The sequence below is a fragment of the Petaurus breviceps genome, unplaced genomic scaffold (genome assembly GCF_028583685.1).
Source record: "Petaurus breviceps papuanus isolate PSGF00001 unplaced genomic scaffold, PetGlider_PUasm1.0 90919, whole genome shotgun sequence".
NCBI lineage: Eukaryota > Metazoa > Chordata > Mammalia > Diprotodontia > Petauridae > Petaurus > Petaurus breviceps.
This window is the reverse complement of record NW_027187378.1, coordinates 34,945,694-34,965,418: the sequence shown is the minus strand read 5'-3', so window position 1 is coordinate 34,965,418 and position 19,725 is coordinate 34,945,694. Positions and strand designations below refer to the sequence as shown.

Sequence of the window (19,725 nt, the reverse complement as noted above, 5' to 3'; positions counted from 1 at the left end):
GTTGGAGATGATTCTAAGCTCATTTCCAGATCCAATGTTCAATGATCCTGTGATGGTAACTTAACTCTTAGGTGGGAGTGGAGGGCAGTAAGGATGTGAAGACTGCTATGGATTAATAATAATAATAATAATAATTCAGTTACCATGAAATGCTTTTAGACTCTTAGGAAGAAAAATAGAAATGTGTTCGCTTGTTTTCTAACCAGATACACATTTTAATTATCTCTGTGCCCTGAACTGAGGGGAGGGAAAATATCATTTTCCAGAGGAAAAAAAATGTTCCAAAAGCCAAAGTAGTTTTGTTACCCAGATATCCTATTCTTTAGGGGTCATGATGGAAAAAAGACTAAGTAAAGTTTTTCTAGCAGATGAGAAGCACAAATGTAGATGTGAAAAACTTCCTAAAAAGGCATTTAGGAAACTGGAGTTTAGAATTACATGAAAAATATGAGAAGATGAAGGAAAAGGCATTGATTAAGTACTTACTAAACTTCACACAATCTGGTAAGTTCTGGGAATATGATGACAAAAATGGCCAGACAGTCCCTGACCTCAAGGGGTTTCCATTCTTGTAGGAGAGGCAGCACATACAGAAGTGCTAGCTAGGGAAGGAAGTTCCTGGTAGATAATAGTGTTAATTTGATTAGTGTTCCCAGATGAGGAGGTGGAAAGATGGGGGGGGGGGAAGGGAGAGGAGGACGAGACAGACTTGCTGTAGTAGCACAGATGACTTTGAGATGATAATATGATTGGCCACTAGGTGGTGCAGTGGAGAGAGAGAAGACCTGAGTTCCAATGTGGCCTCAAAACTTTAGACTCACTAACTTTGTGACCCTGGACAAGTCACTTAACCTCTGTTTGCCTCAGTTTCCTTAAATGTAAAGTGGGTGTAATAATAGCACTTAGCTTGGAGGGTTATTGTGAGGATAAAATGACATACCATTTGGGAAGCGCTTAGCACAATGCCTGGCAGATAGTATCCCTTTCCTTCCCAATTAATAGAAATGTAATGCATAGAATGGTATGGTGATGGCTCTGCTCTCCTCTCCCTTGCACAGACTACATGGCGTCTGGATGCCATATTTTAGGGAAGGATATTGACGCCTGGAGCACATATGGAGTCTGTGACCAGGATGATGGGGGGACTTGGAAGAATATTACATGAAGACTGGTTGAAGGAATTGGGCATATTTAGCTAGAAGATGAAAAGAATTAAGGAAGGCCTGGTTGCTGTCTTCAAATCATTATTGTCACCTGGATTATGCATGATTTGCTTGACTTCCGAGGACAAAATGAAAGCCAGCAAGTACAAAATACAGGGAGAATTTTCAACTCAGAAGTGTGTGTGTTGGGGGAGGACCTTCCTATAGTGGGCAGAGAGCCTATTTCTGAGTCAGAAATGCCCTGGTTCAAATCTCACCTCCGACAGAAACTGGCTCCATGATCCTGGGCAAATCCCATGAACTCTCCGTGTCCCCAGGCAAATCCTGAAGACTGTGAGCTTCAGAACATTGGAACACCCACATTTGTGGAAAGAGTTTTTTCAACAAGGAATTCTTTGCCTCCAATGAAATTATGGGCAGAGATAGAGAATAATAAAGGAGAGTTTTTTTTTTTTAAAGAGCTTCCCAGGGAAGTGATGATTTCTCTTTCACTGGAGATCTCCAAGCAGAGGCAGGGTAGCTGCTTGTTGGGGACGTTACTGTGGGGATTCCTGTTCAGTTACAGGTTGAACTGGATGCACCCTGAGGTCCCTTCTAGCTCTAACATTGTGTCACGGTGATGCTAGAGTTAAGTGAGTGGTGTATGATTATTGTGCAGAAGTGGTACTAGGTACATGTCTAGAGGAAGCCAAGCTACTGATCTCTGAGAAGAGTAGTTAATGGTTTGGGGACAGATGGTACTTTTTGTGATTACAAGAAGCCCTCAATTCCCCTCCTTAGTTTTACTGGCACTATCCCCCTACCTTTCAAAGTAAAATGAAGACCAGTGAGAGCAACAGGTAGGAAGCTTTCCTGATGTCTTTTGAAGACATTGATATCTTTGCTTTCATATCGCCAAGATTTACCCTTGTTCTTTGAGAGAGTCCTCCCATCCCTTATAACAACATTTCTAATGATGTTTAATTTTAGGTATCACATCTCTAACTAACCATAGTCATGGTTTACCCAGAATTCCTCCTATAAGTGAACCTTATAGTTATTCCTACTTCAGAAGTATCTTTTGGGGAACCCACATCCTGACAGGGAACAGTAAAGAGATGGAAAAGTCTCAGTAGCTTATTTCCTGAAATTGGGAAATGCTTTGAAAAGATTAAAAAGTCAGCATGAAACATAGCAGAGACATTGCCAAAAAAGTGAGATTCCTATTATTTAGTCACAGCAGGGGACCCTCCCCTGGAACTGGGGATGGATTTTTTTCCTGCTGGCAGATGTAATTTAAAAGCCCAATTCCCCCTATACTTCTCTTTGTATGTGTGTTCTTTTCTGTCCCAACAAAGGAAGTTAAAACATTACCTGGCAAGTTCATCAAAGCGCCCTTTTATCTAAAGGAAATTGTATTGTCAGTAGGTAAAGATTTAGGCAGCAGCATCTGTAGCTATGAACTCTCAAGTTTTGAAGGGCCTTTTCAGGAGAATAATTCCCTCCACTGTCCCCATTCTACTTTTTAAAGACACTATCATTATCCCTGGGTTCCTTCTAGACTGTTCTATGTGCCATCCTCTGAAAATTACTTCTGCGTTCTGATCCATGTGTCTTGGCACATGGTTTTACCTCAGTCCCCTCCTTTCCACCTTTCCATATCCCACCAAATCCTTCAGTGACCTTGCTTAGACCTCACTTTCATGATACTTCTCCTCTCACTACCATCGAGTGTTTGCTGGCTGGAATAATGATAATGAATAATAACACAGTGTTTCCTACCAATAATCATTCCTTTGGGATGAAGGTGTCTCCAGAAGGATTCTGCTCAAACAGAGATACATTACCTGGCAGGTGTCTGATATTATGCAAGACTGGAAGAGATTCTTTTGTCCAATTTAGCAGCTACAGTCTACCAGTGAGCAGCATTGCCAGGGAATAAAGTGATGTGAAAACAAAGTTTGATTGAGTTGGAGGATGGCCATAAAAATTGAAAGCTTAAGGACACTGAAGGGAAGGAAGAAGGAGGTGCCCAGGGTGTTCTTTGTGGCAGGAGTTCTGTAGGGCAAGAGAGTCTCTGGCAGAGGTGCTGGATGAGGCACTAAATGGGACAAACTTAACCTTTATGATTGCACCTGGGTCAGACTCTGCTGGGATAAGGATGCAACAGAACAGTTATTATTCCTCTCTGGGACAGTATTCTTAGGTCACTGGCACCAGACTGTCCCTGGAATGTCAGGAGTCTGGATTGATGAAAATAAAAGCAAACACTTCAACCTGGAGTGCTGAGGAACAAGTCGTTGAAGTTACCGGACCAGTCTTCCCAGCTGCCGTGTTTTGCACATAAAGGGTATCTAGTTTGGCTCCTACACTAACTCAGGGAAGGGGCATAATCTCTGTCCCTCAGTTTCCTACTCTAAAAAATGAAGGTTAAAACTTCCCTCTTTCATAGAGTTGTGAAAAAAAATGAGGAGAGGTAGCATTGAATTTGGAACCTAGAAGATCCAGATTTTAATCTTTCCCCCCCACCCCATACTTCTCAGCTGAGTGATCTTGGTCAATTTACTTAAATTCCCTCAGTCTCATTTTCCCCATCTTTTAAGTAGGAATAATGCGTAAAGCATCTATAAATTGGTCATAGAGGAGTTTAAAAGAGATAGTGAATATAAAAAAAGTAAAATAAATTAATGCAAAATTATTTTAAATGACTTGAGGAGACAATCCAATGAGATAATAGATGTGAAATAGCTGACATTTTATACCACTCTGAGGTCTGTAAATCTCTATATGCGAAGGACTTTGGGTGGGGTAGAGTTAAAAGCATCTAGGCACCTTTCATTACATCCTGTTGCCTCTCTATGTAAAGAATTGGAAGACAAAAATATTGATAGCTCTTTTTGTGGTGGCTAAGAATTGAAAATTGAGGGGATGCCCATCAATTGAGGAATGGCTAAACAAGCTGTGATATATGGTTATGATGGAATATTATTGTGCTATAAGAAATGGCAAGCAGGATGATTTCAGAAAAACCTGGAAAGACTTAACATTAATTGATGCAATGTGAAGTGAGCAGAACCAGGAGAACATTGTACTCAGTAACAGCAATGTTATATGGTGAAGAACTGAGTGACTTAGCTGTTCTCAGAAAAACAATCCCAAAGGACTCATAATTAAGCATGCTATTCACTTCCAGAGAAAGAACTGTCTTTCTTTCTTCTTTCTGTCTTGTACACGTGACCAATATGGAGATGTTTTACATGATTGAACTTATTTCAACTATATTGGATTGCTTACCATCTCAGGGAGGGAGGGATAGAATTTGGAACTCAAAGCTTTAAAAAAATGTTTTAAAAATTGTTTTAACATGTAATTGGGGGAAAATAAAATATTACATAAAATCAATTAATTAATCAATTCAGCGAATTAAAGTTAAAAAAAAAGAATTGAAGGTTCTGGGGATTCTGAGACAAGGCCCCATACATGTTTATTTTTTATATTACCCAAATTTATAAGGCTCTACTCTGACATTAGTGGTGGTATGACATATAGCTTGCTACATCTGAGCCCCCATTTGCTTCCTCTGGGGTACATATTGTAATTCCAAGGCCCTTTGGCTCTTCAGGAAAACAAATGCTTGGCATGGCCCCCTGCTGAGTCCTGGCTTCCTCTAAGCCCCAGCTAAAGTCCCACTTCTTCAGGAAGCCTTTCCCAATTCCCTTAATTCTAGTACCTTCCTTCAGTTGACTATTTCCTATGTGTCCTGCAGATGGTCTCTCTGTATATATTTATTTGGGTGTTGTCATCCCCATTAGATGGTGAACTTCCTGATGGCAGGGATTGTCTTTTTGCATTTCTTTGTTTTCCCAGCACTTAGCATAGTGTCCAGAACACAGTAGGAGCTTAATAATTGTATATTGACAGACTGACTGCTCTGGGAAGAGGACTCCAATCTTCTGTGGGGCTGACTTGTGTTTGATCTTCCAGGGAGATGTGCATCCAACAAGATGGGAGAGTCCACCTCACTGTGGTTTACTTTGGGAAGGAACAAATGAGTGAAGTCAAAGGAATATTGGAGAACACTTCCAAGTGAGTATTGCATGAGAACCACACTCTCCAAACTACAGGCTGGGGGGAGAAGCTACATTGTGATTTGACTTTCCTTCCCTGTGTGGGAAAGGGTGTGATTTAGTCTGGTTGGCAGCTTGAGGGGAGGAGGGAGGGAAGAGGAGGGAAGATTCTATCTCATTCTTCCCCCGGAGATCACCCTGCCTGACACCAGTCCTAATTGTGTTGAGTTGACACATTTGACAGATGTGATCAACTCCCTGGAGCAGCTGGGTTGGGAAGCTTAGGTTTCTTTGGGCTTCTGCATGACTGAATATAATCATTCTTTTTAGCACTAAAGATTTTAGAGGTTTGCATGTGCAGAGTGGGAATTAGAAAGAACATAGCTCTGTAATTAGTTCTGTCTCAGTCACAGCTAGGGAAGTAAAGAGGGATGCGCCCAGTCAGATCTCTCTCCTCTTAGCAAAGGGATGCAATCCCTTGACATTCACTCATTATGCATTTCGAGAGACAAAAGAGAAACCAAAGGGGGTCAGCTGAGGATCCCAACTGAAATCTACTGAGCAGGATGAAAAGCTTTTAAACAAGGGCTTGTCATGGACTGTCATGGTTTTATGTAGTAGCCGACAGATCAGCCATCAGAAAAAGGAACTTGCATGAAGGGATGTGTTATGTTGTTGTTGTTCATTTGTGTCCAACTCTTTATGACGCCTTTTGGGGTTTTCTTGGCAAAGATACTGCAGTAGTTTGACATTTCCTTCCCTAGTTCATTTTAATGAGGAGGAAAATGAGGCAGAGTTAAGTGACTTGTCCAGGGTCACAGAGCTAGGAAGTGTTTGAGGCTGTATTTGAACTCAGGTCTTCCTGACTCCAGGCCCAGGCACTCTATCCACTGCACCACCGAGCTACCTGGTATTTTATGTAATAAATAACAATAGTTCATGAGTTTTAGCTGTATTGGGATCATAGATCTGGAACTGGAAGGAACTGCAGAGACCAGACAGTCTAGCCCTCTCATTTAGATATATAGATATCTCATATAGATAAACACTGCGTGACCTACTTAGTGTCATACAGGTAATAAACTAAGACACCAAAGCAGGATTTGAACGCAGGTCCTCCAAATCCACAGTCAGAGCTCTTTCTGTTCCTTTAAGGAATTTTAAACCACTGAGGTATGGTGAGTATACTAAGTAGTATTGGTCCTGGAAGGAAAGAGGCATTTATTAAGCACCTACTGTGTACCAGGTACTTCACAAATATTATTTCATTTGATCCTTACAACAATCCTGGGAGATAGGCATGGAAATTATTCCCATTTTATAGTTGAGGAAACTAAGGCAGATGGAGGTTAAGGAACTTGTATGGGGTCACACAACTAATAAACATCTGAAGCTAGATTTGAACTTAGGTCCCTGACTCCAGGGCTAGTCCGCTGTACCATCTAGCTGCCTCCGGTAGATCAAGGGTATGCTGTGGTTATAGTCTTCTAGATTTTTAGCAAAAAAGTTGGTAAAGTCATGCTGTTCTTTGCAGTCTGGTGCCCAACACTATTACTCAAATAGCTCTCTTCAGCCGTCAGTGTTCTCTTGTCAGATCTAATGACCTTTTTCTCAGTCGCCATCTTTCTAGACTTCTGTTGTTGACAGCTTTGTTCTCTTAGATACCTCCTTTGTGTTCTCCTCATACCTGTCCCACCTTTATTTCTCCATCTCTTTTCTGGATCATCATTCATATCACATCCCGTAACAGTAGATTGAGGCTCTATCTTGGTCACTTTTCTCTCAAACTGTGGAGCCCAGAACTAAACACAGTCCTCCAGATGAGGTTTGACGAGTACCTCATCTCCTTAATCTGGACCTCTCTCGATGCAGCCCAACATTCCATTAGCTCTTTTGACCACCGTATCACATTGCTTACGACATCGCTCAAAATCGGGTCTTCTGACTCCCAGTTGAGTGCTTTTCTCCAGTCCATTAAAAACCTCTTTCTAAAGGGAATTCTGTAGGTATCACTGTTTATCAGGCTTGTTTCTAGACAAGAACAAATTGCAACAGAACTAGCAGACAAACCTTGAGCAGGCCCTAAGGCTTGTGAAGGATGCGTCCTCATAGATACTTGCTGTACTGATCCTCAGACCTGCCTAATAGCAGAAAGAAGAATGTGGATACAACTATAGCCACCGAGGAGGAACAATGAGTAGCAAAAATCGATGAAGCATAAATGGTCTGTGTGTGCTTCATTGATTTTTCCCTGCTCTCCGAATTGTTAGGCTGGTCACCATTGGTCTCTCCATTTACTTCCTTTCTTTGCTCTCTCTGTGAATCTGCTGGCTGTCCTTCCTCCCTGATGGTGCTTTCAGAAGCATTTTGTAGCACAATGTATTGGTTGGTGGCCACCTTTTTTCTTAGAAAAACAAGATGGGCACTCTGAGAGTGGAGAGCACTGCATTTGAAGGAAACAACCTAATGTGGGGATTGTTAGATTGGGAGCTAGAAGGTCTCAGTCATGCAATATACTGCCTTTATTTCCCTTGGTTATTATGGGCACTGATATACATTTTTACCTTCTCTGAACTCCAGTTTCTTCATCTGTTTAATGTTAATGTTAGGCTAGGTGACTGAAAAAATCTCCTCCAGCTCTTAAAATCTTATGATCATAAATGGTTTCTAGTGATCTGAAATGTTTGGGATGGCCTTTTGTCCAACCTAGTAGGAAAGACATTATAATATAATGTTCTATGGGCTAATTGCAAATAAACACATACAGCAGATATATTTATTTAAATCATGCACTTTGCCCATGACTTCATTTCTTTTTCATTAGTCAGATTGTCTTCGTTTTATCTTACCTCTGTCTACAGCATGGAAGTACTACCAAGGGCCAACCTAGAGCATAGGATTTGTTGTGGGTGGGGAAGGCCACATAAGTCAGCAGGGGGAAAATGAAGAAGAAATCACTGCTTTCATTTCACAGGAGGATTCAACAACTTTCTCCCCTAGTGGTATGAGTTCTCCATAAAGGTAGTTCGGTCAAAATCATATGCCATTTGCCACCTTGGGTATACTCTCTGCCTCTTCCTCTCCCCTCCCCCAATTTTCAGATCTTAGCTCTGAGGACAGTAATCTAATTAACACTGTCATTCTTGCAAAGGACATGTCAATTAGGCCAACCTAATTGACCAATTCACTCATTTGCACCATGACTCCAGTCATCATTCCATCTGACTTTTCTGTTCTTACTGGTTATATCTCCCATATACATACATATACACTTATGTGTGTATTTGTGTGTATGTGTATGCGTGTGTGTATATTACCCTCCACCCCCATTTGAATGCATGCTCCTTGAGGGCAGGGCTCCTTACCTCTCTCTTTTCCTTCTTTTCTTCCTTCTTTCCTTCCTTCCTTCCTTCCTTCCTTCCTTCCTTCCTTCCTTCCTTCCTTCCTTCCTTCTCCTTCCTTCCTTCCTTCCTTCCTTCCTTCCTTCCTTCCTTCCTTCCTTCCTTCCTTCCTTCCTTCCTTCCTTCCTTCCTTCCTTCCTTCCTTCCTTCCTTCCTCCTTCCCTTCCTCTTTCTTTTTGCTTTTTTTTTTTTTGGAGGGAAATTGGGGTTAAGTGACTTGCCCAAGATCACATGGCTAGTTTTTGTGTTAAGTGTCTGAGGCCGGATTTGAACTCAGGTCCTCCTGACTCCAGGGCCGGTGCTCTATTCACGGTGCCACCTAGCCGCCCCTGACCTTCCTCTTCCTTCCTTCCTTCTTCTCTCTCTCTCTCTCTCTCTCTCTCTCTCTCTCTCTCTCTCTCTCTCTCTCTCTCTCTCTTCCTTCCTTCCTTCCTTTCTCTTCCTTTTTTCTCTCTCCTTTCTTCTTATTCCTTTCCTTCCTTCTGTCTTTCTGACCTTTTACTTTTTTCCTATCCCTTTTTGTCTTTTTCTGTCTCTTTCTTTTTTCTTCCTTTCTTTCTGTTTCCCCTTTCCTTTTCCCTCCTCCCTTTCTTTCTTTCTTTCTTCCTTAACTAGGTAAGGTTCCAAGCTCCGTCACTAATTCTGAATATGAGCTTGTTTGATGAAATTCCAACTCACATTTCTATAGTGCTTTGAGCTTTATAAAGTACTTTCCTATTAATACTTCCTGTAAGGCAAATAGCTAAAGTATTAATCTGTCCATTTACAGATGAACAAACTGAGGCCCAGAGAAGTAGAATGACTTGTCCATGGTCACACAGCTAATAAGTCAATGAAACCTAGGTCTTCTAAGTTCAAGGCTTATTCTACTGCACTATCTGGAGTCTTAACATGTGTTCTAGCAAGTTAAGTACTTGCAATCTCAAGTCCACAAAAGCCCATAGGTATAAATACTGAAGATAGATATATTAATCCAGAGGCAGCAGGGTAGATAGAGAGTTGTTTTTGTAGTCAGGGAGACCTGTATTTGTCTCCTGCCTCAGATGCTTATATGCTGTGTGACTCTGGACAAGTCACTTAACTTCCGAATGCTTAGTTTCCTCAGTTGTAAAATGAGATGCTATTATCTTCACCTTACAAGGTGGTTTTTGTTTTTAGGATCAGATGAAATACTCTTTCAAAATGCTTTATAAACTTTAAAGTGCCATAAAATGTTAAATCCCATTTAAAGCTAAACGTGACCTTCTTTCTCTTTGAGGAAGTTCAACTTGAATGATGTAAAATTCTAGCTGACAAGCTGGAGAGTGCCAGTTCTGGAGTCAGGAACATCTGAATTCCAATCCTACCTGTGTGACCCTGGGCAAGTCACCTTCAGCCTGCCTTGATTTCCTCATTTGTAAGATAGGGAAGATAACAGCACCTGTGGCCCAGCATTGTTTGAGGATAAAAGGAGATGGTATTTGCAAAGCACTTTGCTAACTTTAAAGCAATATATAAATGCTAGTATTATTAGCATAGTCATTATTATCCAGAGAAAAGCAACCAGGATTGTCAGGAAGAGCCTGAAACCACACCATACAAGGAGCAGCTGAAGGAACTGAGGTTTAAGCCTGGAGAGGAGGTTCCGGAGAATCTCAGGGACATGACATCTCCCAGGTTTTAGAGTGATAGAATCGAAATGGGATCTGAGGTGTTCTGCTTTACTCCAGGGGGTAGAAGCAGGAGCAATGGATGGAACCCACTGAGAATAAGATTTTTAGCTTCTGAATCAAGGAAAGAACTTCTCAGTAACGAGTTATCTAGCAATGGTAGGGAGTTCATTGGACAATTCCAGAAGGAGCTGAATAACCAACCACCTGTCGGACCATCCTGGAGGGCATTGAGTCCTCAGCCAGGCTAGGTGTAGGACTAGGTGACCTCTAAGGCCCCTGTCACCTCACAGACACTGTAAGAAATATAAATTAAATTGCCCTTTAACACAGTGTACTCTGAATTCAGTGCAGCCCACGTTTCTTCACTTCTTAGAAATAAAGAGGATAGATGGGAGGCGAGCGACTTCCCTAGCCACTGGGTCAGATTCGCAGTGAGAGGAGTGACTACCAACCTGCCCTTCTTTATTAATCTTTCCCAAATCTTCTCTCCCAGATCTCCTACATAATTCCACAGAACCTCTCCAAAGAGGGTCAGGGGAGCAGAATGAGCATGTTCAGGAAAGTGCTTTGTAAATAGTAAAATGATATTGAAATATGGGGTGGCTAGGTGGCGCAGTGAGTAGAGCACTGGCCCTGGAGTCAGGAGGACCTGAGTTCAAATTTGGCTTCAGACACTTAATATTTACTGCCCATGTGATCTTGGGCAAGTTACTTAACCCCAGTTGTCCTGTCTTCCCCTCTCCCAAAAAAAAGAAAGAAAGAAAGAAAGAAAAGAAATATGAGATGTTAGTCTTCTTTATTTTATTTTAATGAATATCTACCTCCTCTCCCTCCTACATCCCCTTACCTTTTGGCAATTCTTCAAAACTAGCTATGGAGCCGCAGAGCAGTAGTTCTTCTGTGTAGGACTGTGGATACATTTCAGGGAGTCCATGAGCTTGGGTGAGAAAAATACAGCCTTATTTTCTTCTGAAAAAAAAAATCAACAATACACCTTCTCTCCCCTTCTCCCCTCCCCTAATTGAGAAGGCCAAGGTCTTCCACTGTACCCTGGTCCATCTCCAGTCATCCTGATGTTTATCTGGCCACTGGACCCAGATGGCTCCAGAGGAGAAAGTGAGCCTGGTGACTTTACCCAGCCTTCCTTCACTTAAAGCCAATTCACTTGCAAGTCATGGCATCATCTTCCTAATGTCACGGTCCTCTTTGAGAGAACAAAGGACAAACCACAACCTCAATTGAGGAGGCGAGAAAGACAAAATCTCTGATAAATATGTACCGTCAAGCAAAACGAATTTTCGTATTGGCTATGTCCAAAAAATTTATTTTCTCAATCTGTGTTCCTCTCTATTGGGAGGTGTGTTGATGATAAGGTTATTCAGAAGTGTAAGGCAATTTGCAAATATTTTTTAATACTATTTCTACAGTTGGGTAGTTGGGCAGTATAGTGGATAGAGTGTTAGGTCTGAAGGCAGGAACACTCCTCTTCCTGAGTTCAAATCTGAACTCAGACACTTCCTAGCTGTGTGACTCTGGGCAAGTCACCTAACCCTGTTTGCCTCTGTTTCCTCATCTGTAAAATGAGCTGGAGAAGGAAATGGCAAATCACTCCAGTATCTTTGCCAAGAAAACCCCAAATGGTGTCACAAAGAGTCAGATACAACTGAAATAACTCAATAACAACAATAACATTTGTATGTGTTGGCTCCACTGATAGAATACAAGATCTTTGAGGGGAGTGGCTAGCACATAGTAGTAACTTTAAAAATGCTATTTGATCGGTTGATTGATGATTGCCTCAGTGAGTGACCAGGAAATTCTCTGCTTCCGGCTTCTGTGCCCACTGCCGGCTGAATGTTGCTGCCTCAGGTAGACAGAGCTGTCTTTCTCATAGACACACTGAGCGCCATTCTGTGCACAACTCTAGGGCAGCAGTGACTAGTGCTGCTATGCCATTGATGGGCCAATAGCACTTTAGTTAAATTATTTTGTCATGTACGGACATTAAAATGAAAAATAAAGACTTGGCTCCTGGATAGGAAGTATATCAACTTGAAGACAACCGAATAGCTGTTATAACTGACTTTATAGCATTTGATAAAGTCCAAGCATTGCTGTCCATTATTTAACACCCAAATTATTTCTCCCCTAAACCAACAAATAACATATTCCTTTTATTCCGTAAATATTCCAGATTCATTCCCCTCTGATATTTTCCCTGATAAAAAGGAGCTTAGTCCTGGCATACTACAAAGCCCTGCCTCCCATCTCCTAGTTTAATTATCCTTAAACTCCATTTGGATCATGTCACAATACCTAATTTTCTATTGATTTTTCCTCCACAATATATCTAGCATATAATTCCTTTTTTTTATCCCAACATCACCATTCCCCAATTGATCCTTCTCACAGCTGCCAAAATAATCTTCCCAGAAGCATTGGTCTGACCATGTCACACTCTCTCTCAAGGACCTTCAGTGGCCCCCTATTGCTTCCAGGATAAAATACAAATTCTTCAGCTTGGCATTTAAAGCACTTCCCAATATAATTCTGGCCTATATACTTTTCCATATTTATCTCATGTGTTCTATATTTCAACCAAACTGAATGACTCACAGTTTTCCAAACTTGATATTCTACTTCCTGCCTTTGCCCAGAATGTTCCTCCATACCTGGAAAGCATTTCTTCCTCTCTTCTATCCCTTACAATCCCAAGGTTCCTTCAGGACTCAGCTCGTGTACCAACTCCTATAGGAAGCCTTTCCTGATTCCCTTAACTATGAGTGTACTTTCTTTCCTCAAATTTCATATGTACACATATACATACATATATCTGTGCATACATATATTTATGTGGATATATTTATATATATATATTTACATATTCATTTATCTATTTACATATATTCCCTCAGCAAAGTATAAGCTCCACAAAGGCAGGATTTGTTTTTTGTATTGTCATATCCTCATCACTGAGCATCATTCTGTGCACATAGTAGGCCCTTAACAAATGCTTATTTGGCTTAATTTAAATTCAGTGGCTTCTCTCTGTTTACTGGTTCAAGTCTAAATTCCTTAGTCCATATTCAAGATCCTCTGTAATCTGGCTACAAATTCCCCCTTGAAACTGTCAGGCCCAACCTCATCTCCATTTAATGCAATTTAATAAAATTACTGAGAGCTTACCATGTGCAAAGTTGTACCCTAACCACTGAGGAGAATACAAAGATAGATAAGACATACAAACAAATTGCAAAGAATGTACAATGTGAATTAGGATAGAGGAGGAAGAAAGGACTTCTAGACTGGGGGTTATCTCCCTAATCCTCTACATCAGGGATTCTAAGTTTGGGATCCATAGCCCCTCTCCCTAACCCCATGGGTCTGTGGATAGATTTCAGGGGGTCTGTGAATTTGGGTAGAAAAAAATTATCTTTTTATTCTCACTAAACTTTAATTGAAACTTAGCTTTTCTTTAAGCAATCGGGGTTAAGTAACTTGCTCAAGGTTACACGGCCAGTTATTTCTGGGTGTGGTGCTAAGTATCTGAGCCCGGATTTGATCCCCAGGTCATCCCGACACTGGAGCCAGTGCTCTTACTCGCTGAGCCACCTGGCCACCCCTTAGCTTTTCTTTCAATTATTTAAAAGCATTACTCTGAGAAGGAGTGGATAGGCTGTAATAGACTGCCATAGGCATCCATGGCACAAAAAAAAGCTGAACAACTCATGCCTTATATGCAACCTTGACTAAAGCCTACCTGGAATACCCACTTTGGGGAGAATATTTAAAGAAAGTCCTGCTCATGTGTTGTTGTTATCCCTATTTTCACCCCCAGGTCCCAGAATAACACCCTTCCTTCTGCTTGGCTGAGTGCTATTCATTTTTAAAGTCCTCCCTCTTCAAGGGAACCTTTCCTGTCTACCTCAGCTGCCAGCAAACTGTCCTACCTTTGTATGCCCATCATACTCACTGACTGAACCAATCATTTGCTGCCATATATATTGCATTACATCACATTGTATTATATTATATTATGCTATGCGATATCATATCATCATATCATATAATGTCATGTCATGTCATGTCATATCATATCATATCATATCATCTAGGAGGCACAGTGGATAGAGTGCCAGGCCTGAAGTCAGGAAGGCTACTCCTTTTCCTGAGTTCAAATCTGGCCTCAAACACTTATTAGCTGTGTGACTCTGGGTAAGTCTCTTTACCCTATTTGCCTCAGTTTCCTCATCTGTAAAATGAGCCGGAGAAGGAAATGGCAAAACCACCCCAGTACTTTGCCCAGAAAACCCCAAATGGACTCAAATGGGTCACAAAGAGTTGGATGTATGTGTGTATACACACACACACAATTTACACATACATACACACATGTATTATACAAATATACACACACTACCTTGTGCTGTTGTTTCAGTTTTTGTGTATGTTTGACCTTTGGACTAGACGATCTCTAAAACCTCTTCTAGTTGTCCTCTACCATAGATCCTCAACTGCTATATTTTTCCCAATATAGGTTACCCTTGGATATAAGCAGTTAAAATTAAATGAGTTCTAAGCTTTCTATCTCCCCACCTATCCTTACTCTATGCCTAAAGTGCCCTGCAAATATATAAGAGGGACTTAATGTTTATCAAATATCTTTTGGGAAAAAAAAAACAAAATAAAACCCCGATAAAGAGCACCAATTATGGGCCACACTTGGTTTGGGTTTTGTTTTTTTTTGCTTTTTGGGGGGGAAGGCAGGGCAGTTGGGGTTAAGTGACTTGCCCAAGGTCACATGGCTAGTAAGTGTTAAGTGAGGTCAGGTCCTCCTGACTCCAGGATCCATGCTCTGTTCACTGTACCATCTAGCCTCCCCCCACACTTGGGTTTTATAAAATACAAATACAAAGAGATTGTGGCTTGGGGCAGTGTCTGTGTACACCCTGGGCCAAGCATATATTTGCTAGCAGTTGGTGCCCAATAGATGTTTGTTGACAGTGATTCCAATGCTTGTAAATGCTCTATCCATGGATGTGAGTAGTTCTTTAGTTACACTATTTGTTAACCTGCTTATTAATGTTCTTTGTCTCTTATGTTAGGTAGAAAATGGATAGAGCACTGGACCTGGAGTCAGGAAGACCTGAGTTCAAATCTAGCCTCAGATACTTCCTAGCTGTGTAACCCTGGGCAAGTTACTAAACTTCTGTCCACCTCAGTTTCCTCATCTGTAAAAAGGAGATAATAACAGCACCTACCTCTTTTTTTTTTTTTTTAAAGCAATCGGGGTTAAGTAACTTGCTCAAGGTTACATGGCCAGGTATTTCTGGGTGTGGTGCTAAGTGTCTGAGCCTGGATTCGATCCCAGGTCATCCCAACTCTGGGGCCAATGCTCTTACTCACTGAGCCACCTGGCCACCTCTTAACAACTACCTCTTAGGGCTGTTGTGAGGAATAAAATTCATAAAGTGCCTTGCACATCTTAAAAGTGCTATCTAAATGTTAGGTATTATTATTCTCATGTTTTTCTTTCTCTTCCTGCTGCCAGTCCTTTGTGGAAAGTGCAGAGACTGTCAGTTCTATATATCATGACTTTTCTCTACACAGAAATGTAAATGTTAGCTGATTGTGAGTTTTGAACTCAAACTTTCTGATATTAGTATTATTTGGAGGGCACTAAATTGCAGGATATTTTTGCAGTCAAACTATCCCAGCTAAATGAAAAGCTTTTGCTTTAAGTATACACAGAAGATCCATTTTTGTGGCTGGCAGGCTAGGTCATTCACTTTCTCCTTCCCCAGGTGTTTACTCTAATTACTTTAGGAGAACTTTATGTTTCAGTACATCATTACAGTACATCAAATTAACTTCACTGCACCTGATTCTGATTTTCTAAGAGTTCATGCAGGGGATCCCAGGTAGAACCCAGACCTCTGATGTAGGTGTACTATTTTTTCTAAAGCATGCTGCAAATGAGGATTTGTTCTTAGATTGATGGTAGAATTTTATTCAGGTGTGTCTGACTCTTTGTGACTCCTTTCAGGGTTTTCTTGGCAAAGATATTGGAGTGGTTTGCCATTTCCTTCTCCAGTTCATTTCACAGAGGAGGAAACTGAGGCAGACAGGGTTAAGTGACTTGCCCAGGGTCACACAGCTACTAAGTGTATGAGACCAGATTTGAACTTGGGAAGATGAGTCATTCTTACTACAGGCCTGGTACTCTATCCACCGAGCACCTAGCTGTCCTTGATGATGGTATTAAAAGAAACAAACAAAAAAAATGGAGTCTATGAGATTATTGATCAGCTAATTGCATTCTCTACATTAATAATTTGTCTTTTTCCATACCTGGACTTCAAAAAGCATCATTTGCTAGACTCTGATCTATGTACCTATGAGGCACATGCAAGAAAAAGGATACTACTATTGGTGCTTAGGAATTATGCTGCCCCAGTAGGAGCAAGGTTTGCATTGTTGGCATTTTCTGGCCACACTGTTCATCATTACCCTATGCCTCTTTTGAAGTGCTTTGGTTAACAAGTATTACAGGAAGTTCCCATCTGTATATCCAAGAGCAAAACTGGCAGAAAGGTTTATTTCAGGAATATTACATTTGCAAAGGGGTCCCCTCACCCCTCTTTAGCCAAGGAATCAACAGAGTCAACGTGTGATGGGGATCTTATCTGAGACAAGACTCATCAAATATGAGACAGTTAATCTTTTCCCAGGCAAGTGATAGCTCATAGGACACACTGACCACTCAGATAGAGGAGAACTCTTTGTAAAGGAAAGTAGAGCTTGTTTAATACCATGGATATCCCAAGGTTACAGGCCTTGCTGCTATCTAGGCTTGACTGTTTTTAGAGAAAAGGTTTAAGATTCCTTTGTGTCTGAATCATTGACTCAGAGACTATTTAATGCAAGAGAAACACCACAAGACTTGAAGTTAGAACATCTCAATTTGAATTCTGGTTCTAATACTTCCTACACATATAACCTTGCCATTTACCACTTTGAACCTCATTTTCTTCATCTGTAAAATGGGGGTGATAATTCTTAAACCACCTCCATCCCTGTAAGGGTTGTTGTGAAAACTCTGAAATCTATGAAAAAATGATATGAATGTAAGTTATTATTAAAACCAAATTAAAACTTATCTGGCTACTGGATGCAGTAGTTACATTTTCAGTAGATCCCGTCCTGCTTTTTGGGGGATATAATGGGCAGGAAGAACATCTTTTTAGGCCTTCTCTTCATCATCAAAATCATTATCATCACCCATGCCCAAAATACTTATTAAGTGCCTAATGGTGTGAGGTAATTACTGCATATAGAATTAGGATCATTACAGGCAATAACCCAAATTAACTTCCCTGCACCTGATTTTCATTCCTAATGGTTTGTACCCTGGGATCACAGGTGGAACCAGGAAATAGGACATACCCTCCCAAACAGTGATTCCTAAAACATTTTTTTTTTCCTTTGCTACCTCACAATGTCTGTAGTGATCTCAAAAGGAAAGTTTTGAAGTTCTCAGACTGGGTCTAGAGTTAGGAGACCTGTGTTGAAATCTAGTCTCAGATACCTGCTAGCTGTGTGATCCTAGGCAAGTTGCTTAATTGCTATTTACCTCAGTTTCCACAATTGTAAAATGGTAGTAATAATAGCACCTACATCCCAGAGTTGTTGTGAAGATCAAATGAGATAATGTTTATAAAGTGTTTAGCACCTTATCTGGCACCCAGTTCATGGTATATAGATGTTAACTAACATTATTATTATTATTATTATTATTGTAAATTTAAATTATAATTTCCCTTAATTTGAAGAAAACGTCAAGCCTTAAACCAGGTGATATCTTCTCTATCTTTTGTATCCTGACAAGTCCTGGTGTGAGTTGATAGTTGGCTTGTCTAATCATCAGAGATTGTCTTGTCTAATCCATGCCCTTTCAACATTCCAGATAACGTCAGCTGCCATTCTTCTTCATGAGGTCTTCCTTGACCTCTACAACTCAAACTGATCTCCCTTTTCAACTGTTTCATAGCGCTTTATCCAGACCTCTCTCTGTATTTCTTTCATTCTGCCACATATCATTATTATTTATGGCCATGTGCAGTATCCTCGATCTTAGCCAAAAGGAGAGAAAGCTTATCTCCATCCCCATGCCCACTTTAATTTGTATGTTCTTTAAAAGTAGGGTCATGTATTACCTCCGTATACAAAGCCGAGTGTCCTGAATATAACAGGTACTGAATAAATGTTTGCTGAATTGAATTTGAACTCCTATACAATTGTGATTCTCATTTTTCTCACCATTTTGATGCAGATAGAAATGCTCCTAATACATGCCACTATCTTGCTATCATTCTTTTATATTTATTTTCTGTGGACTTGTGTGCAGGTGGGCTAAAAGCATCCTTTTTTTGGTAATTGAATAAGAGTATTGGGATATAAGCTTATCACCTATGGCTTCACTGAAAGTGTCTTTGGCACAGCTCCAATAGCAAAGAGAATGACAGAAATGCCATGTACTTTACCCTGTTCCCACATCATTTTAATTTCCTACTTAATAAAATGAGAGTTAGGGTTATTAAGCAGGGTTCCTGTTAATAATTATTAATGATTATTTTTACTCATCATCAGACTCTTGTTTGATGAGGTTCAAACAGAAATGACCCTGGGACAAGTTATCATCTTGCTATTTTTCTTTTATTTCTAATGTTTTACACAGTATTCCCGAGGTGGACCAAATACCTGCTTTTTGTGGTTGAATGTATTAGGGTGTTTCCCTTATCCTTTGTAGACTCACCGAAAGCATCCTCAGCACAATTTTAAGAGCAAATAGGATAACAAGGATGGTATAAACTGTATACTGCTAACTCCTCAGGCACCAATTCATTTTAATCATCATCATCATCATCAATAAGCATTTATTAAATATCTGTCATGTACCAGTTACTGTGCTAAGTTCTAGGGTTATAAAGAAAGGCAAAAGCATGGTCCCTGATCTCAAGGATCTCAATTCGAATTGCAGACAACACGAAAGCAACTATTTACATACAATTCATATACAGTTTAAATGGGAGATTCTCTCTGAGAAAAGGCACTAGTGGGGGCGTGGGGTTGGGAGTTGGGCAAAGTGGAAAAGGCTTCTTATGGAAGGTGAGATTCTGGCTAAGGCATGAGGTAAACCAGGTGGAGGTGAGGGGACAACCAATGAAATGGCAGAGTCAGATGGTAGAGTGTTGCTTTCAAGGAACAGCAAAAATAGTATAGTGTGTCTCAAACATAGAATTGAGGAAGTCATTCAAACAAGATTGGAAATATAGGAAGGGGACAGATTGTGGAGGGCTTAAAAGCCAAAGAAAGGATTTTACACTTGATCTCGGAGGTAACAAGGAGTCACTGGAATTTATTGAGTAGGGGGTAGCAGGTGACATGGTCAGTCCTGGCCTTT

At 40.6% G+C, this 19,725-nt stretch overlaps 1 protein-coding gene across 11 annotated transcripts in view; it reads left to right on the top strand.

Moving 5' to 3' along the window:
• CSGALNACT1 (chondroitin sulfate N-acetylgalactosaminyltransferase 1) overlaps positions 1-19,725 on the top strand; it is a 405,491-nt gene that overhangs the window by 352,967 nt on the left and 32,799 nt on the right. For all 11 annotated transcript variants that reach the window (XM_069075776.1, XM_069075774.1, XM_069075771.1 and 8 more), the window contains one exon: positions 5,127-5,228. In XM_069075776.1, coding sequence (XP_068931877.1) covers positions 5,127-5,228 — 102 coding nt within the window. The remainder of the gene's footprint in view (positions 1-5,126; positions 5,229-19,725) is intronic.